This window comes from Muscardinus avellanarius (genome assembly GCF_963383645.1).
Source record: "Muscardinus avellanarius genome assembly, chromosome: 8".
Taxonomy (NCBI): domain Eukaryota; kingdom Metazoa; phylum Chordata; class Mammalia; order Rodentia; family Gliridae; genus Muscardinus; species Muscardinus avellanarius.
In genome coordinates this window covers 83,110,391-83,132,255 of record NC_137794.1, presented here as the reverse complement: position 1 = coordinate 83,132,255, position 21,865 = coordinate 83,110,391, and the positions used below count along the sequence as shown (strand labels likewise).

Genomic DNA, 21,865 nt, shown 5'->3' with positions numbered 1-21,865 from the left:
AGGAATCCTGGAGGGAGAGGGCAGGTACAGTAATCTCATTTTTAAGGAAACCTTCTATATATCAGAGTTCACTGCAGAGAAGGTAAAGGTCTTTTTTTAAATATAGATACTTTAGGAGTAAATATAAATGATTTATAATCTTAAGTATAAACAATATAAACTATTTGTGGAATAGTGAAATAGAAAGCTTGTTCACAAGGAATTTTATTTTTTTTTTTTATTTTTTTATTTTTTTATTTATTTTTTTTAATTTTATTTTATTGGTGCACTGTATTCATACATCATAGTGGGATACATACTTTTGTAGACATACATGCACACATCGCTCAGTCAGCCCCTACCCGATCCCACCCCGTTCCCTCCCCATCCCTCCTTCCCATGCTTGGCTTAGTGGTTGACATCTAGTATTATAGCAATTTATCCAAAATTAAAAATGATAATCTCACATAACAGTTTCATTTGTCTGATACCAAGAGTTTGATGATTTAAAGATAGCATTTCAATATTTCTTTTTGCTTTCTTTCTTACTAGAGCATATTTTTTTCTGTTTTCTTAGGTGAAACTATCATATATTTATATATTTATTTTTCAGAAAAAAATCTATCCTAATATGGAATATGAATTCTAGATACCCAAAACGATCTTGAAAAAGAACAAAGCTAGCAGATATATATTTTCTGATTTCAAACCATATAAAGCTATAATAATTGAAACAGTGTAGTACTGTTCTAAAGGCAGATATATAGACCATTGGAGTTAAATACAAGCCTAGAGCTAAATTCTTCCCTATATTGTCAAGTTATTTTTGACAAGGTTTCCACGAACATTTGGTGGTGGAAATAATAATCTTTTAACTAAATATTGTTGAAAAATAATAATTACATGGAAAAGAATAAAATTGGACCTTTACCTAATCCCATATACAAGTATTAACTCAAAATAGATAAAAGACCTAAATATAAATCTTAAGACTATAAACTTTTAGGAGAAAATCTGGGTCATAAAACCTCACAACATTGAAATTGGCAGTGATTTCTTGGATATGATTTCAATGGCACAGGCAACAGAAGAATATACAAACTCCCTAAAAAATAAAAGAAAATATTGTATATCCAAAGACAATGTAAACAGAGTTAAAAGTTACTAATAGTGACCCAAGGGAAGAACCCAGAGAAGGCACAAACCTCCGAAATCATGGGAAAGAGGAATAACACTGAAGTAATGAATGTGCACAACCCCACAACATCAGAACCTGATAAAACAGAAAACCAGAGATTTCTAGAAGATCAAATCAGGAAAATAACTGTAGAAATAATAGAGGTGCTTCGAAAAGAACTCAGAGAGAGCCAAAAAGAGATAAAGGATGCAATTAATGAAGTAAAGGCCTCAATTCAAAGCACAAACAACCGATTAGAACACATGGAGAACAGAATCTTGCTCTTAGAAGATGAGCAATCCAAAAATGAATGCATAGTTTCTAATCTAGAAAAAAATATCCAACAGCAGGAATCTGACATTGAAGAAATATGGGCCCATCTTAAGAGAGCTAACCTAAGAATAATTGGAATAGAGGAGGGAAAAGAAAGTGATACCAAAGGGATCAACAATCTCTTCAAGGAAGTAATAGCAGAAAATTTTCCAAATATAGAGCAAGAGGTTGATACACAGATCCAGGAAACTTATAGAACTCCCTTTAGACAGGATCGGAGAAGAGGATCCCCACGCCATATAATTGTCAAAATGACCAATGTGGAAGCCAAGCAGAGAATCTTAAAGGCAACAAAAACAAAGGGCCAACTGACATTCAGAGGCAAACCAATTAGAATCACTCCAGACTTCCCAAGCCAAGTCATGAGAGCCAGAAGGGCTTGGAGTAACATATTCCAAACTCTGAAAGAAAACAACTTCCAGCCAAAAATTTCCTATCCAGCAAAACTTTCTATCAAATTAGATGGAGAAATAAGAAGCTTCCATGACAAACAGAAACTGAAGGAATTTATGTCTTCAAAACCAGCGCTAGAGAAAATACTCAAAGAGATTAACTACAAAGAAGAAATAGGTAACACTCACCAGAACCAGAGAAACAAGAGTTTCCATCCAACAGACAACTAAGATTGGTTATCTGTGGAGATTCATTATTTATGTTAATCTTTTACCTATCTCTAAGTTGTATTGTTTGCCTTTATTGTTGTTAATTTTTAGGATTTCTAGTTGGAATATTAATATATCTTCAGATATAGCATTTGGAAATATTTTATCCACAAGGAATTTTAGATAGGCACACTGATCCTAAAGATCAGCCAAGAGCTTCCGATTACTAGGTTTAGTGAAGGGAGGCAAAAGGGTTTTTTTTTTTTTTTGCGGGGGGAGGGGGTAATACAGATATCTCTTGTATTTTTTGCAACTTCTGAGTTTCTTCAAAACAGACAGCATTTCTGGTGAAAAAGCATGGAATTAGGCTACAATTCTGTTCAAATCCATCATCAAGACACTAAAACAGATGTTTTAGTCAAGATACTTCCGTGGGCGCTTCTTTTATTCTCAGCAATAACTGCCTAGGTAGATGTGTCTCTTGAGAACTGAAGAGTGTTTTGATAAAACAAGAGCGGCACCGGCACTGGTTCTTACATGAGAGAAGGTGCCATTCCAGGGCGCACAGTCATTTGTATGAAGTCGTGTACAGCCAAACTCTGAAGGTTCCCTGGGTTTTGCTGTGGTTCGTGCTATCGCGGCGCGGAAGGGGTTAAAAAATGTCCTGACTCATGTTACATGAAGTGGCAGAAATTATCAGATGGAAACAGGAATTGAGAAAGAAAAAAAAAAAAAAGCTCTGCAGTAACTTTTTTTTTTTTTTTCTTTACCAAAAAACGGCTCCTGCTTACACCGAGCTCTTCGACCTGGCATTTTAATCAGATCAGAATAATTCGGGATTAGGGGCAACCCGACAGCCTGGGGGCGGGGCGCAGGCTGGACTCTCTCGGGGGTTGAAGGATTCAGCAGTCAGGGCTTCTAATTGGAGAGTGGGGGGAGTCCCAGCGAGAGACCCCGCCCTCCGTGTGAACCGCCCCGGGGAGGAGCTGGCCGATGCTAATGAGCAAGTTGCCAGGCGAGACAGGAACTTCATTCCCCTCAGTGTCAGGAGCGCAGAAACTATGCCCTGTGCCTCACCATGAGCTGGCTCTCCAGTTCCCAGGGAGTGGTGCTCACTGCCTACCACCCCAGTGGCAAGGATCGGACTGTAGGGGGGGACCATGCAAGGGGAGGCGAAGAAGCCACCTCCAGGTAAGCGAGCCCAGAAAACAAAACAATAAGCTCTTCCCTGCTCCCGGAAAAAAGTGACAGGGAAGTTGGTGCGGGGAGAAGGGAATTACCTGTGCCTTTGGAACCGAACTTTGTGCTGCAGTAGACATGTGTGGTGTGGATTCACTGACGTTTCTTCTCCTCCAGCCCTGGTCTGAGATAGCCCATGTGATTACCCACGAAGAAAGACCAGAAGGAACTGGGATTGTGGCTTTATGGCTCTCTCGGACTAGTTGCTTTTAACAGGTGCATTTGCAAATGCTGAAATATCAAATGACTATTTGAAACACTTCCTATGAGATGGAATTCTTGAATGGGCTCAAGGCACAGCCTCTGGAACTGTTAGCTGGGAAAGGCTGCCAAAAGCAGGAGGCTGTTCACTGTACAAGCTGTTGTTGTTAGAGTGTGGCTTATTTTATTTTTTCCTTTCTCGCTGAAAGAAAACCTTTTAGGCTGAGCGCCCAAGACACTGGCCTGTGGCGGTATGTTTCACATTCTTTTGTGTACGTGAATTTTTTTTTTAACCTCCTGGGGCTTTCAAAAGGGAGTTTTTGTCAAGAGATAGTACTCTGCCACTGGTGTGAAATGCGGTTAATGTTAAATCACTTTATAGGCAGAGAGGGCAAATGTCCTACAGACCACTGAGGCGCAAAGGGTACCTTTCTCCCTATCTGTGTACTTTGCTCTGTTTTCCAAGGGATTTTTCCCCCCTTTTTCTCCTTAATGACCTTCTTACTAGCTGAATATTTTTGCCTCCCTCTTAGATATAAATTGCAAATATTGGCCTGGAAGACTGCAGAAAGCAAATGCTAACCTAATAGCCTCAGGCACTAAATTAGTTATCAGTAAGTGCATTTCCCCCTTGATACTTAACTGTGATAATAAAACCTTCTTTGTTCTTCTCTGACTTATGCTGTCTTAAACTGAAATAATGCCTTCTTTCATTTGTCTTTAAATCCCCAAATATGGGGGAGGTGGGAAAATCAAAGGAAAGGCTGTAATAGTCTGGTTGGATGTAGTCTGACCCAGAACTTTTTCTCCCTTGGCATCCACAGTATGTATTCTGTTGAATGAATTCATTTCCAAAGATAAAGAGAATTGCTGCTTTTGCTGTAGATGTGTTAGTGTTTATGTTCTCTCACTTTAAGTATTTTCTGTGAAATCATTAACTGTTCTAATCCATTTTTGTGTAGAACAGAAATATATGTAGTGATCTTTGCAAGTAAGGAACCTGCAAAGAGAACCTTGCACCATCCACAACTTGGCTTCTATATGTCAGTCAAAATTGCCGGAATGTGCAAGCTCAGCCAGTGCTGTGGCGACTTTACGCTGAGGTGGCCTTGGGATTGGAGCTGAAGCTCCGATCATGATTGGGAGAGGGGAGGGAACCGTGGACTCTCCTTGAGTCCAGACTTCTCATTTTCACTTTGAGGACTCAAACCTCAGGGATTCCTTATGCCTTTTGTGAGGTCTGTGGTTCTAGGATTTGCCTACAGCTGCAGATCCAGTTCCCAAGACTTTTTCCTGTGTCTGCAGTTTTTCAGCTTGTTGTGGGTGGCCTGTACTCCAGTGGTTTAAGCAAACAAAAGAGAAATGGATGGTTCTCAACTACTGCTGAAGCAAAACCAGGAGGCACTGAGGGGCCTGGGCGGACAGTTGCCTACACAGTTCATGCTCAAACTGGGGCCATGTCTCCACCCAAAGGCCTCCCCTGCTGGCTGCCATATCCCTTGCCTATACTGGGCCCAGACTCCCACCAGGGACATTTTAGTTCTAGGGATAGTTATTTGTGTTTAGAGAAGATGGGAGCCTGGTTTGAGGGCCGGGAGGAAGGAGGAGGGACAATCTTTATTGACTTTTACCCTTGAGAATGGAGTTAATTTGTCAGATAAACATAATGTGAGTTTGGGATGTACTCTGTTTAGCCTGGAAAGACATTTTTGGAATATGTCATGCACAGACTTTTTAAGTTGTTGTTTTGGTCTTTTGAGAAACTGCAATAGTAGGGAATTAATATTTTTGTAAGCAATCAGTCTAAAATTTCCTCCATTCCATTATCTCTCATCAGAACACATTTATTGGATGCCTGATTAAGGAATTCTTCCCACTCTTGGTTAGGGCCTCTCAAATATTTGTGGAATCCTGTTTTCTTTTTTTCATAATATCTTTTCAAAACATCAGGATTTGAAGAAATATGTTAATATTAGTTGTTCTGGCTGACTTATACACAGCCAAATAAAAGGAAACCACTTTCTATGAGTAGGTATATTTATAAGATTTTATTTACTTGTTTTTCTGAGCAAGATCTTTAATGTTTACTTTGAAAAGCAGTTTTTCAAATAATTTTGTGTAACTTTACTGCTGTGTGTGTGTGTGTGTGTGTGTGTGTGTGTGTGTGTGGTGCTGGGGACTGAATCCAGGGGACTTCTACCTCCCACACTACATCCCCCAGCTCGATTTTTAATTCTTTATTTTTGAAACAGGGTGTCACTATTTGCGGAGGGCCTCACTTAGTAGCTGAGGCTGGTCATGAACCCAGATCCTCCTGGCTCAGCCTTCCAAGTACTGGAATTACCATGCCTGGCTTTTTTTTTTTTATTATTGTGTTTTGACTTTATCATCACTTAAAGCAAAAACCATTCTGATTGCTTTGTGTCACATTTTTTTATTCAACTACTTTGCTAAATTTTGTTTATCTGTCAACTGATTTTTTTTTTTTTTTTTTTTTACTGGACCTTTTAACTCTTCACCTCAGTAGGTTGAAGAATGATAGTTTCATGACTTCTTTGAACAAATACATGGTGTTCATCATATAAGGTTGTGTTGACCCCATTTGTCATTGGTGTTTGGTACACAGAACCTCGAGGCACCATACTGTGGCATTATGAGCTCTGAAGCCTGGGGCTCTGAGACCAACCTGACTGGGTTCACATCCTGACCTCCCACCCTTTAGCAGATATAGCCTTGGAAGAGTTATTTAACTTTCTACCTGTTTTTGTTTTCTTGGTATTAGAGATTAAGCTCAGAGGTATTCTAACTCTAAGCCCTATGTTATTTTTTCTTTTGAAACAGTGTCTTGCTAAATTGCTGAGGCTGGTCTCAAACCTGCACTCCTCCTGACTCAGCTTCCCAAGTACTGGGATTATAGGCATGCCTCACCAGGCCTTAACTCTCTATATGCAAATTGAACTTCATAATAGGTACCTCATTGGAAACATTAAGTGGGATGATCCACATAAAGTCCCATGGACCAGTATATGATGTGCAGATAGCTGCTATTTTCTTTAGCACTGGGTAAAGAAAAGGAAAATGAAAAGAAAAAAAAAATGATTGAACTTTGCCGCATAGAGAGTATTCTTTGTTTCAGAAGAATTTTTATAAGTATTTGTCATGCATGAAGAAACATAAGCATGATCTCTGTGCTTACTTAAGGATGACATATTTGAAATTGAAGCAAAATGTGAAAGTTTAGACTTTTGAAGCTGAACCTTTTTTTTTTTTTTTTGAAAGGCTTTTTTGAGCCATAGCAACTTTTACCATTTGAAGTGGGACAACCACCTGCCTCCAGGCACTGATGGGGACTGAGATCTGCACATTGAATTTTATGTTGCGATGGAATGTGGGTGGGTCATTTTTTTGCAGCCGGACTCCCTCCTTCCATTTTTCCCCTTGTCCGCCTTTAAGAACTATTGCCCAGCCTGGTGTGGTGGTGCACGACTGTAATCTCAGTACTTGGGAGGCTGAGACAGGAGTTTCACAGGTTTGTGGCCAGTTTCAGTAACTTAGTGAGGCACTCTGCAACTTAGTGACACCCTATTTCAAAATTAAATATATAGGGCTGGGATTGTAGCTCAGAGGTAGAATGCCCCTGGGTTTAATCCCTAGTAACATGCATGCGCGCGTACACACACACACACACACACACACACACACACACACACTACCAACAATAATCAAAAACGTGGTGTACCACATAGAAGATGTCTTCATATGCTTATGAGTTCTAGACTCTTTCAGGTGTCCCATTCCTCAACACTGTGAGCATCTCTTGGTGTTTCTACATTGAATCGCTGAGTCTTCATGTCAGGCTGTTGTCCAGGTGCTGAGGTTATAATGGAGAATAAAATGAACACCCGTGTATTATGGAGGATCCTGGAGTAGAAAATAAAGACCTAAAAAAAAAATGAAGACCTGAGTAGGTGAGAGGTCAAGCCCTACAGATATCTGGGAGCAAGATTTTTCAAGGCAGAAAGGAGATTACCCAGAGGAGCAGAGAACCCGCATGTCTGGAGGGGTGCAAGAAGAAAGCAGGGTGACAACTAATGGCCTCGTAGAGCACTAGGGGACTTTGGTTTGTACTTTAAGATGGGAAGACACTGAGGGAGAGAGTTTTAAGCACAGGAAGAAGAGAAGATTTCAGTTTTAAAGTTGCATTGGCTTCAATGTCAATGACTGATCATAGAAGCAGCAGCACCACTCAGGAGGTAACTTGGTCACTGCACGGGTGTTGGAGTGAGCAGTGATGCTTTTCAAGGTGGTGTGGAGGATTATTTCCTGATGGTTGTGTCCTATGAGCACAGAGAATACAGATTGTTGCAAGGGTTTAGGCCTAGAGAAACTGGTAAGGAGGGAGTTGCCAATTTAGCTAGGACAGTCTTTTGGGGGTATATACATAGGATGGGCTAGATAAGATCTGGAGCTCAGTGTTGGGCATCCAAGCTAGAAACATCTTTTGGAGGGAGGCATCAAGAGAAAACCAGGCAGTCTTTATTGATGAGGTCAATGTTTTTATGTCAATCCCCATAGCACTTTGAGAACCCATGTACGACACCATTAATAAAGCTTCTTCCTTCTGTATTTATGTATTATCTGAGACAAGATGTTTGTTAACGAGTTTTATACTGAAGTTAATTAAGGCCTGTTTTCTCACTCTCATTATATAGGATTTAGTAGTGACACGAATTCTTTTAAGCCTCCTCATATGGTTATTTTTCTAAATCAAGTTTGTCTTTACATTCATGACATCTGGGCACTTTTTAAAGACTTCTTTCTTCACTGTGTAGTTTGGAAGCCATATCCATAAGTTCTTCCAAAATTGTTAGAAGACACACCCACTTTCTGCCTGGACCATCCTTGCTTTTATTTAGGAGGATATGATGTTTACCTTTGAAGTATTCTCATCTAAGAGATGTGATTATTGTGAGCCTGTCTAAAAACATCTTTATTGGGATTATATAAAGTTTGTGTATTTTATTTATTTATTTATGTATTTTTTTGGTGGTACTGGGGGTGGAACCCAGGGGATTTTCTACCTCTGGGTTATACTCCCAGACCTATTTTATACTTTATTTGGAAACAGGGTCTTACTAAGTTGCTGAGAACCTTACTAAGTAGCTGAGGCTGGCTTCGAACCTCTACAATCTTCCTGTCTCTGCCTCCCAAGTGCTGGGATTACAAGGGTGTGCCAACAGGCTCGGCATAAGTTTGTATATTTTAAATATAAGGATTTATAAATCACAAAGATCCCCTCCCTCTTAAAAAGAAAATAAAAACTCTGCTGAAAAATTGCTTTGTTTTCCATGGACATTGGCTGCCTCTTTCGTTGTACTGCTCCATGCACTCTGTCTAAGTGGGGCTTGCTCTCATTTAAAGATTAATCATTACTCTTATGAGTAAAGTTTTATTAGTATTTGTTGTACTTCTAAGAGCATTGAAGCAAAACAGACTCTCCATAATCGATGTGTACGTACACACACACACACACACACACACACACACACACTCACTGGATTGAACCCAGGAAAGGCATTCTACCTCTGAGCTACACCCTCAGCTCATTTTTAATTTTGAAGGTCCAAGTAAGTTGCTGAGGAGGCTGACCTCAAACCTGTTGATCCTCCTTTGTCATTCCTCCCAGGAATTACAGGTATGCACCTTTGTGCCTAGTGATATATCTAGTGTGATGTACACCATTGCTCCTAGACCACAGCCTGGCAGTTAGACTTTATCATTTTTAACATTTGAAATGACCTCCAGAACAAAAGATCCTGTTTATCTGCTTTTTAAATTCCCAGCAAGCTGTCGGTGTCATTCTCACTCATTAGAAAAAGAACCCAGCATGCTAGAGGCCAAGGCTGCCCATGGCGCAATCTGAAGTTCCCTGCGCTTCTGCCCATGAATGTGGCGTCATGCTCTGTTGGCTGCTGTCTCTTGATTGGGCTCTGTGCAAGTCTCCTGGGAAGATACTGTCTTCGTCATCCTAGTGATCTCACTGGGAGCGAGCTTGGAACTACGGAAGCTCAGGTCCCTCAGACAAACCACACGAAGGCATTACTAGGAGCTCTAGAAGGATGCCACCGTACAGCAAAACCATGGTTTAAGTTATTATAACAAGGGGGCCATTAATAATGAGATCACCTCACTTGTTTGGGGTGGGGGAGAAGATGTTCCAGGACAGGTGTGATGACAGCTCGCACCTGAGCTCTCTCCTTTAGAAACGTCCTGATGCAGACCTTTCAACTCATACAAGTACTTGGAGGTGGAATGGTGTGTTGTGAAAGCTTTGTTCACTATGAAGCTCAATGGGGTTTTTCTCTTAGGAAAGGAGCTAGAGAATAAGAAGGTTCGTTTGAGGAGAATGGGGATGAGCAAAGGTGTGGGGAGCGGATCAGGGCAGGGAAGCAGGGAGGAGCATGTTTGGATCTTTCCCAAGGCACATAGTTTTGACTTCTGCCTTTATTACTTTCAACTGGCCAAGTTTTTTCTTATTTGCTATCCTTATGTGCAAGAAGTAAACAGAAACCATGGAGACATGTGTGGCCAGTTACCAACATCTGCATTTTTTTTTTTTTTTTTTGTACAAAGTCCACCAAGTATCTGAATTTCTGTGTTGGAGAAGGATGAAACTGCATCTCCCTCACACTTGCATTTGGTAGTTCCTTTTTGACTACAGATAACACATGTTTCTTTAGAGGAAATAGGGTTTTTCACTGAGATCTGGGTCGTAGGGAAAGAAGGCATCTCTCTTCTGCCCACTGTGACTGGTCTTGTGGTCTCCGGCTGCTTGCTGCTCTCTGAGACTTTATTTTCTGCCCAATGGTTCTTAAAATATTGTTTCATTTCCAGAATGGTGGCTCTTCATGGATGTCTCTGTATAAACTTCCATCTCATAGCTAAGTAACTCTTCTCTTTATTTTGAATTTTAACAAGGGAACCAGATTGGTGTCATTGCTTTTTGAGCAAGCCTTGGTACATCTCTAAGCAGTGTACCACCTGGCCATTTTTGATCTTAGAGAAGTGGGATCTGGGGCAGAGCAGATTCCTGCAGGAAGGATGTGGCATCTTTGGCTAATGACCCAGTCCTTTCAGCTGTTTCCTCATCTCTGAAATCAGAATAATGATGCTCTTGTCTGCTTTACCAGCTTAATTATAAAAATTCTTTAAAAAATACAAAGGAGGGAACCATTATTACTAGAACCTCATTAGTACATTTTCTTAATTTTTCCCCAAATATTTCACTTAAACTGAGTTATATTACTTGAACTTTTTGGTTTAATTTTCATTTTTCATTTTTATTTATTTTTTTGGTGTTGGGGATTAAACCAAGGAATGCTCTACTTCCAAGATAGACCCCCAGCCTTTTTTTTTTTTTTTTTTTTTTTGGTGGTACTGGGGTTCCTGGAAGCCCTTCTACCTCCGGGCTACACTCCCAGACCTATTTTTACATTTTTATTTTTATTTGGAAACAGGGTCTCCTAAGCCAGCGCGCGTGGCTGGCTTCGAACCTGCGCGATCCTCCTGTCTCTGCCTCCCAAGCGCGGGGATTACAAGCGTGCGCCACCACGCCCGGCTACCCCCAGCCCTTTTTATTTTTGTTTTGAAACAAGATCTTGCTATGTTGTAGAGGCTGGCCTCAAACCTACAATGTTCCTGTTTCAGTCTCTCAGGTATTGGGATTACAGGTGTGTGCCAGCATGCCTAGCTTGTATTTTCTTTATTTTACCATATAATCTTGGATGTCAGTTCATGATGAGTAGGGACCTTGCCTGTGGGTTTATATTTTCTTCTGGTGGGAGATACATATCTATTACACTGAAGATTTAGCAAAGTACTTGTTCCAATTGAGTAAATAAAAATCTGAATGGATGAGCGGGAGGAGGAGTTGGTGGCTGACTACCTGGGTTGGAGTTCTGGCTCTGTGGTTTAATAGCTGTGTGACCTTGAGTTATTTATTGTCTTAGGCTCTCAGTTTCTTTCCTTCTGCCACCTGGTGATAATGCTTAAAAGTTATAGTGAGGGTTGAGTTGACAAATGTAACTTCCTGAGAAGAGTGTTTGACATAAAACATGTTTTCTATGATAATGAATGACAGACAAAGGCTGTTACCTGTCTGTGAATTAATTTGAAAATAGTGTTAAAAACAGTTTTTGGATTAATTTGTAAATGGTTTGGAAAATGAATGTTTTCTCTCATGCACATTTAGTCTGACTTACTTTTTTTTAAAAAATAATTGCAATATAGTTAGCTGGGTGTGGTGGCGCACTCTTGTAATCCCAGCATTTGGGAGGCTGAGACAGGGGGATTGCGGTTCAAGGGCATCCTCAACTACTACTTAGTGAGGCCCTTTACAACTCAGTGAGACCCTGTTTCAAAATAAAGAATTTAAAAAGTAGGGCTGGGTATGTAGCTCGGAGATTGAATGGCCCTGTGTTCCATCCCCAGTACTGCAAATAATAATAATAATAATAATAATAATAATAATAATAATAGCAGTATAAATCTTATATCAAATTGATATGTATTTAAATAACTATAAAAATGCAAAAAAGTATCTAAAAAGGGCTTAAAGGTATTGAACTCTGGTTTGGCCTAGGTGCCTGAATATCTTTTATAGTTTCATTTGGGTACATGTAGATTTGTAAATCATGTCACTTTTAATAACCTAGAAAGCCATCTACTACAGAGTAGGGAGAAATTATTTGCTAATATTCCTTGAAGAGCAATTTGAATATTTTCAGGCAAAAATGAGGCATGTATCACTCTGGCCAAAGTATTTGAGAAAAAGAAAGTTTTATGCTTTTTCTTTAAAATATATTTCAATACTTTATGAACAACTATTGATCTCATAACCAAAAAGAGATATTTCATGGAGCCGAGCTAAGCTGAGGGTGTGATATTCTTGGTAGAGAACTGGAGAGTGTATTCCCCCGACCAATTCCTCTTGAGTCCTGTGCCACAATCGCCTTTCTCAGTTAGTGTAAAAATTTAAAAACTGGACTATTAACTTTTTTCTATCTAGATCATACCTAATACCTTTGGTGTAAAAGCCTATTGTGTAGCAAACTCTAAGCTCAGAAACTATCCTCTGAGTTTTTCTCAAATCTCTTCTTATACCTTTTCAATTGCCTTTCAGTTCCCATAAACATGGCCACTCCTCTTTAAAAATGGTTCGTGGAAGTGGGCTGCTTTGCCTCCACTGCTCAGAGTCTGGGGACGTTTTTGGTGGAAGGGCAAGTAGTGGCTAGAGGAAGGGAAAGCTGGAGTGAGGTGGAGAGGTTTGCCTGTAGAAATTCAAAAGCCATTCTCTGTAGGGCACAAATCATACTTATATTCCATTGGGCTATGCAATCTCCATTTCTGCATTTTATGAATTAAAAGATTACTTTTATCAGTCAGAAAACCCAAAATGCCATTGCGTTGAACAGCATCATCAGAAGAGACCACGTTCCGAGTTCTCAATGACAGGTTTAGAAGTAAACTTTTCAAACCCAAATAAAATCTTCAGCTAAATTGGGCTTTTACTGTTCACTGTTTCTTTGCCTGTCAGGACTCTTATGACGTGACAAGTGAAAGTTTATTTGTTGCTGTTGAAAGCTTATCTGTTTCGAATTACTGTGTACTACAGTGTCCTTCTCAAGGCACAGGGGAGCTTTGCGCACCCCAATGAATATGGCTTTCCATGTCTCCTAAGCATGTGTCTATCTTCCATTAAGGATTATGTACTTGTTTGTATTTGTGATTTCCTTAGAAGATTTAGGAGGTAGAAGTTGACATATGTTCTTGTGACCTTAGTTGAATCAGATTAGAACTGATATAATTAACAAAGTGAGAAATGCTTTGACACCATGCTGCTATAAAACTAGAATTATGTAGAAAAAATCTTGTGATTCACACTAACAAGAAATTTGAAATTTATGTGCTTTGGCCTTAGATTTGGTAAATCTCTGAATGCTAATTACTGCCAGATATTTGGGGGAAATAATGGGTATTATATATTATTGATGAACAGCATAAAATTAAAAATATGTCTGGGAAAAGGCTTTGATAACTCAGAAATGCATTCAGAATATGTAAATATGAATATCTTACATTTACAAATTTTTAATTCAATATGTGCTTTAAAAACTGGAGATTTCTTCTGGGTATAATTGATCAACTTAGGAGGAAAACCACACAAATGTACATATCATAATCTGAGAAAGCTTACAGTAAAATTCAAATGGATTCTAAAATAACTTTTTAGTATCACATTTAGGAAGCCTTGGCATGGTTTTCTCTTTTTAGGTACAGAAATAATTTGTTGGGTAATTGAGACTGGATTTGGCTAAGAAAAGGTAAATTGGCTACTGAAAAGTTGAAAAGAACTTAGGCTATTTATAGGTGGTCTAGAAACGTGTAACTTGATTAACGTATTCTATAATTAATGTTTTTACTAGAGTTACTAGGTGTGTGCCTGTTCAATTTCTGTGTCAATAATACAGTCAAAGCTATGGTCTGTCAGATGGTAGGAGTTATTAGGGAGGAGGTTGACGTAAATGTGCTGCATATGTCTTATTTTCAAAAAGTCAATCATTGAAAATTTTCTAGTTTTTTAAAATGGGAATATGTATTCTAATATTTCCAGACTAAAAAGTTGTTGGATTATAGTATTTTTGAATTATCTTGTATTATAATCATAAAGCATCATCACTCTGGATGCATTTAGATAATTATATGAATATATATTACTACTAGTTGTATTAGTATCAGTAGTAGTACTAGTAGTAGTAGTAGTACTGGTAATTGAACCCAAAGGTGTTCTACCTCTGAGCTACACCCCCAGCCCTATTTTGTTATATTATTTTGAAGGAGGGTCTTGCTAAATAGCTGAAAGTCTCACTAAATTGCTGAGACTGACCTTGAATTGGTAATCCTCCTGTTTCAGCCTTCCAAGTACTAGGATTACAGGTATATACTACTATATTTAGCTACTTAAAAGTATTAGGCTCTTGCTTCCCATTTTTTAGAGCAAGGTTATATACTTAAAAATTATCAGAGACCTGAAAGATAATACAATACATGAATAAAGTAGATGACTAGTGGGTATAGGCCTAAAAAAATTGGGTTTTGATAGATTTTACCTAGAATTTTCAAAATACTAAATACACAAAAACAACCCCCAAAAAATCTGTCTGTAGGTTGGATCTGACCCAGGTACTACCAGTTTGTAACCCATAACCTGAAGGACCAAGTGGTAGTTTCAATTATCCATTGTTGTGTAATATACTGCCTAGTGGCTAAGAAGAAGTTGGCTGTCATGATCATGGAATATCACAATCCTTCTCTTTATTGGGGTCATAAAAGGCCTCTTCCTGTGCACATTTAGCATGTGGGTTTGCTGGCAGCTCTTTCTCCTTGTGTAGCTTCCCCGTGTATCTTACTTAGGCTTCCTCAGGGCATGGCAGTTTTAGGATAGTGATATTCCTTATGTCCTGGCTGGCTTTCTGAGTGGGTATTCCAAGGGGTCTAGGTGAAAGTTTACTAGGCTTCCTAGGACCCAACCTCAGAAGCTACTCAGTGGCACTTGGCTGTGTTCTTTTGGTTACTTAATCAGCGGAAGCTCAGACTCAAAAGCATGGAAGAGAAAGATTCACTTCTCAGTGTGGGAATGATTTGTACACACAGGGGAAGGAATTTATGTGAGCCATCTTTGAGCACAAACTACTAATTGTCATTTCAGTCTCTCTGTATCTGTCCCTTCCTGCCTTTCCTGGTCATATTGCTGACTGTTTTTATACAGACAATGACTCTAAAATTCTCTATCAGAGCCAGACATGGTGGCACATGCTTGTTCTTGGGAGGGTGAGACAGGAGGATCGCAGGTTCGCAGCCAGCCTCAGCTACTTAGTGAAGCCCTCTACACCTTAGTGAGATCCTGTTTCAAAATAAAGAATAACAAATAGGGCTGGGGGTGAAGCTTGGAGGTAGAATGCCCCTGGGTTCAATTCCTAGTAGTTCCTCAAAAATAAGTTTTCTATCAGTATATATACATCCTATATGCATTCATCCTTCATACTTGCTTACTTTGGTCCGGGTATTATTTTTTCTCCATCCTAAGATTCAACAGTATTTGTGAATTGGTTGATATTTGACACTTTGGGAGATATTTGTTTAGAAGGTATATTGTTAGAAGAGAATTTTACTATACAGCCTTTTTTCCTTCCTATCAAAAAAATTATGCTTGAGTCTAAAATGTGCCTGTACCCCCCACAAAATAAAAGACTTAAATTTAAAAATTAACTTTAGATAAAAGTACTGATTTGAATTTGGGGAAAACAGAGTACTAGCTAGTTAGGTATTCCTTGTGGTGTATATGACAGGATCTAGCATATAGTAAGTTCTTAGAAACTGTTAGAAACTGTTAGCTAACTATTCCTCATGGTCTAATAGGTTAAGCAGTTCCCTCATTGCTGGTAGCAAAGTTGCCAAAGGCTTTTCTTTGTCTACATCCAGTGACGCTTACTCTGAATTTCTATTGGACACAGATGTAATATTTTGGAGTATATAACATTGAGATCATCTATTACATATGGAAAACATTCCAGAGACTTATTTAAAAATTAATTGCCAGTATTTGAATTAGAGTTTTCTGTTCCCAGTACAATAATTACATTTACCAGCCATCTATTGTTATTACAGAGCTAAGGTAACTAAATAGCATCCCTGCAGGATTTCCTTTCTTTCTCGTTTAGACTTTTTTGCTTTACTGTGTCTATTACTAGACTCTGCTTTTTTGACACCATTCCTTAAAAGGATAAGCATTGCCAACTCAAGAAACCCTCTGAATTCTGGGGTGGAGAGGTTTTCTCTAAGACAAAGGAATATTTTGTAAACAGTACTTTAAGATGCTTATTTTCTTTAAAAATACTTTGTTTTTTGACTTCAGACTGCCACTGTTACTGTGGGAAGTTAATGTATACAGTAAATTACTTGTCTGTAGAAATGATGGTACATTTGGTCAGATTGTGTAATTTCTCAGATTTTAGTGTCATTTAGAGAAATAGATTTTCATCAATTTTCTTGTACCCTATCCCATAGGTAGGAAATTGTATGAATCCCCATTTTGCAGGCAAAGGAAAGAGACAAGTCCCTTTTGAGCTCAGTGCGAAGCCTGAAGCTTAAAGGCAAAATCTAGGTATGGGCCTCTCCAAATGAAAAGCCAGTTTGAAGAGTTACTTACACATCTCAGGAGAGATGAATACTTTGTTAATCTGCTTAAAGCAAAACTTCTTCCATAAATTAGTGTTATGTTCTGTTTCCCAAACCCTGCAAGGAATATTTAATAAATATTCCATTTAAAAGGACTTTGTGGCCCATTATTTGGGTATAAATAATGCTGAAGGACTCCTTGTGGCATATATTATCCCAGTGAGGATTTTGAGTTTCTAAAATATAGAAATATAGAGGCTGACTTTGTCCAAAGCAATTGGCATATTACACATTTATTTGACTAAGGAATCTTTATTATTTTATTTTAATTAATTTATGTGTGTGTGTGTGTGTGTGTGTGTAACACTTGTTACCAATGTTCTGGGGAACACAGTGTGAAATTTCAAAATATTGCTGTTTATTTGTGAGAAAATGCTACCTGTTGTGTGTTTTTGAATTAGGACAGTATTTGGAGCTCTTTTGTAATAGTAGTAATAGTTCTCAAACTTTCTGTCATCTGCCAGCCACCATACACTTTAGATACAGCCATTCTTAGTAGAATATCCTCTTGGTGACCTTGTTCCCACAGTATGACTGCTTTGCGTCTTAATATTTAGGTGGCATAGAACATAAATATTTCAATAAAATAGTTTTACCTAGTTTTCTTTTTTTCTTTTTTCTTTTTTTTTTTTTTTTTTTTTTGGTGGTACTGGGGTTACTGGAAGGCCTTCTACCTCGGGGCTACACTCCCAGACCTATTTTTACATTTTCATTTTGGAAACAGGGTCTCCTAAACCAGCGCGCGCGCGATCCTCCTGTCTCTGCCTCCCAAGCGCGGGGATTACAAGTGTGCGCCACCACGCCCGGCACAGTTTTACCTAGTTTTCTAATGGTGGACATTTATATTTGTACTCCCAAATCCATCATGATATTTTCAGTACATATGTAGGAGGAATTTCTCAAGTGACACTTTCAGTGTGATGGAGACTCGTTGAGGAGCACACAGTGTCAGCGAACAGGATCTATGCCCTGTTACTGCCCATAAGCAACACTTAATCTTACTCATTGTTTGGACTTGTGTTAGAAGCATTTTTCATTCTCCTATGATAGTTCATTATATAGTGGAATTTTGTTTTGGAAAACTGGTTTGTGTCGCATTTAGATGAGTTATATATTTTTCCACTGATAAGAATTGGACATTCTCGTTCTTTCTTGCAGAACACTGATGTCAGGTGAGAATTCCTACCATGAAGTTGGAGAGGCTGCTCTACCTGGTTTTAAGCTTCATGACAACCCAGTCAGTTAAATCATTATTTAACAGATGAGCAGTGTACTTGAGGTTGTCCCACGAAGCCAGAATTAAGTGGTTAGCTACCCAGGTCTTCAACACTGTGCCATTCATAGAAATCACTGTTTCCAGTTTTCATAAACTGGTTGAGATTTTTGGAAGTATATACAGAGAAAGTTAAAGTACAATAGAATATTTGCATGTCTGGTAGTTTGTGTTCATTTTATTTTTTACAATGAAAACTTTGCTCCTTTTAATATTTAGACAAGGTTATGACAATCTGGATTCCATGCAATTCACTGGTAGTAAAATAAGCACTTTGGGAAATCACCTTAATTACTTTCAGGCACCATGATAGTATTTCCTGCAGTGAAATAGTAGTTTTAAAATGTCCTACTGTCTAGCTATTAATTTTATATAACTTTGAGGTGCCTTTTCTGGCTTTTCTAGGTTGTCTACTCATTTAACTGGGGTAAGTCACATCATAGAGAGGATAAACAACTATTTATTGAGCACATTTTATGTTCCAAGTGCTTAACAATTCAATATGTTTAATCTTCATATCGTGAGAAGTATTATCCTCATCTTCAGGACAAGAACACTTGGGTGCATGAAATAACTGCTCCCAGATCACAAATTTTCATAGATAAACTTTGACTTGAACCCTTGTCATTTGTCTTTTACCCAGAGTTAGAAAGTAAGAGTAGTCACTGTTTTCTAATGTCCGAATGTCTAGTTGTCTAGGAGGACATCCTCTGTGACAGGCATGACCTGGGTCTTCTAGCAGTTTGGATGTGCCCTGGCTGGGGTGGGGGTATAGAAGCTGATGGGGAAGTCAGGGTTCCGGTAGATAGAGCAGAGGAACCAGCCCTTGGCTGGAGCCTCTACCCCCCTCTGAATGCATTTGAGACCTGGAGATTCTCTTTAATTGCATTGAAAATCTTCCAGAACCAGCAAGACACACAGTAAGATAGGCCTTTCAAAGTGCATCAACACCACTGCCATTAATAGTCATATTTTTTAAAGGCCTATTACTCAGTTATTTCTTAGTCCCTAGAAATAAGACAGTAAAAGAGCTGTCAGTCTACTTATCTGCAGGTCTTTCCCAACAATCTGGAGGGTTTCAGCACTCTTTCTGCAACATGAAGTTGCTACTGACCTCCATGTGGGCCACTCTCTTGGGCTGTGAAACTGGAATTTTCAGTGTAGCTAATGAACAGCTCCTTTTCCCTTGGTTAAAGTCATTCAAATGGCAGGGACCAAAGTGTCGCTGTACCACAGACCCAAAAGTCTCAAAATAAGATGACCTATTTGGTGTTTCAAAAGCACTTTTGATTAAACTACTGAAAGTATTTAAGGTGGTGACGGAGGAAGGGCTGGTTGGCTGGAAGGTATATACTTGTAATGTCTTTTAGGTATGGATCTTTCATAGTATTTAGATTTTCTTAGTTTATAAATATTAACCATCAACTGCCGATAGCTCTTTCAGGAGCATCTCCATTGTTGGGCAAAGTATTATGAAAAGGGTCAGAAAGTGGGAGGCATGGGACTTGCTTGATCCTAAACCTATTTTATAAATAGTTGATTTCCAGGCCAAGGTGTCCCTGCATGACACGTTCCTGCTACCACAAATTGCAATGGTACTGCTGCCACAAATTGCAAATCTTAGCAAAAATAGAGCTCTGTGTCCACTCAGACTGTTCCTGCTTTCCTAGGACAACATCCAGCACTGCCTTTACCAGGTAGAGCTCTCCCGGTAATGTCTGTGTGCTTTCAGATTTGTTCCCTAAATGTGCTCTCATAAGCTCCCTGGCCTTATATCACTTCTTCATACTTAGACAAGTGGTTTGCATAGAGAGATCATCCATCCTAAACTGCCAAGTCTATAGACCATGTGCTACTGGAACCATCTGGAAAAATGGACCTGTTTAGCCAAGCTTCAAACCCTCGGCAGCCTGTCTCTTTGGAGAGAAGGAAGGAAAGAAAGAAGCATTTTTTTTAAAGAGTAAAACATTTCACAATGTAAAGACAAGATTGACAAACATGCCCACCTGTCCAGCCCTCATCCTGGGCTAGCTGGCTTAGGGGCCTCAGTCTAGGGAAAGATGACCTCTCTGGGCTTCAGGGTTCAGAACAGAAAAATGGGGAGGGGCCTGGAAGAGGAGAAAAGTTATGGAAGGTAGGGACAGTTGGTCTCTTCATTTTTATAAGCACTGGCTGTATTGGCATTTAGAGTCCCGTTCAGGCCCAGGTGACCATAGGAGGAGACTAAATGGAGGTGATCACAGCCACGTAGGTGGCATGCAGGAACACTAAGGACTGGAAAGGCCACTGCGGGCTGGCCAGGTGCCAGGGCCTCAGGGAACTGAGCATAGCAGGTACCAACCATGTTGCCAGGGGAACAGGTGTCAGCCTCAGCGACCTTGAGGGGACCTGCAAACCGAAGGTGGGTGCCAGGGAACTTCAGTTTTCCGAGTGTCAGGCATTTGTGTGCTTCCAGGATGAGTAGCCGGGAAGCACCTGGTCTGGTGGCATACCTTCTTGAATTTTTAAATTCATAGTACTGAAATAAATGCCTCAAAGTTTTGTTCTGTGAATACTTGGTCATTTTAATGCTTCCAGAGGGTTGCTTCTCTAGCTTCCACATGAACTGTAATAATCTAAAGATCTTGAAGACATTATTGGAGGGATGAATTACATGAAGAAAAGCCAGCTTCCATGGCAAACTATTAAAGCACAGATTTTTTTTGGAAGGTCCTGTTCTTTTCATGGAGATGGCTAAAGTACTGATATGCATGTCTTGATGTCTCCCTGCCCTTACTCCCTATTCCTTGATCTTTAAATGGATTTCTCCAGGCTTCTAAGGGCCTCGTACTGATAAGAGCTGAGACCAAAGTCTGCGTCGTCCTTCATCAAGGTCTGAGGTTGGGGGAAAGTGCATTCATGTTGAAGATGCCTACTTCTGAGTCATTCACCTTCCTTCCCCCTTCCACATATTACCTGTGCTTTTCTCCATCTCGTTTTATTATTGGACTAAACAAATTGAATAGCCAGGTAAATTGTGATGGTTTCATGGGCTAATATAACTGCACTGTATTACTCATCAAAGGAGTAACTTACATTTAGACTGATATGTAAATGAAGAAGATGCAAAAGAGTTGTTACATGGTATTCTTGCATACACCCAGCATATTTTTTAAGTAACTCAAAAGTAGTTTGTGTCAAATAAGGACATTGAAGTAAATTTATAATTTAAGAGATATAAGGAAAACTTCCTAATATTGTGCAAGAGCATAAAATTTATTTGGTCCCTCATTAATCTTCTATATCATGACATATGTTGTAAAACTCATGAAATTGAAATATGACATATTTTTGAGAGGAATATGAAATGCAACAACTTTTTTAATGTTATAGTATTAATCTATATCCTCTATGCATGAATATTTCCAAAGTGAATATTACACCATGAGGGCTTTATTTGTATTACATTTTGGGAATAAAAGTAAAAATAAAAATATAAATAATTCATTTGGCCAGGCGTGGTGGCACATGCTTGTAATCCCAGTGCTTGGGAGGCTGAGACAGGAGGATCGCACAGGTTCAAAGCCAGACTCAGGTAGTTAGTGAGGCTCTCGGCAACTTAGTGAGACCCTGTTTCCAAATAAAATATAAAATTGGTCTGGGAGTATAGCCCAGATGTAGAAAAGCCCCTGGGTTCCACCCCCAGTACCACAAAAAAAATTTATTTGAAAATGGACCCTACCTGTAGATTCTAATATTATGCTTATGAATAATGTAAATAGTCAA

At 39.2% G+C, this 21,865-nt stretch overlaps 1 protein-coding gene across 1 annotated transcript in view; it reads left to right on the top strand.

Moving 5' to 3' along the window:
- Positions 1–3,090: 3,090 nt before the first annotated feature.
- The window catches only part of ARHGAP18 (Rho GTPase activating protein 18), a gene marked incomplete at its 3' end in the record, with an annotated part of 147,903 nt that continues 129,128 nt past the window's right edge, over positions 3,091–21,865 (top strand). Inside the window, exon 1 of the mRNA XM_080700033.1 lies at positions 3,091–3,282. Within this exon, the coding sequence (XP_080556159.1) occupies positions 3,170–3,282 (113 nt within the window). The 5' untranslated portion in view covers positions 3,091–3,169. The remainder of the gene's footprint in view (positions 3,283–21,865) is intronic.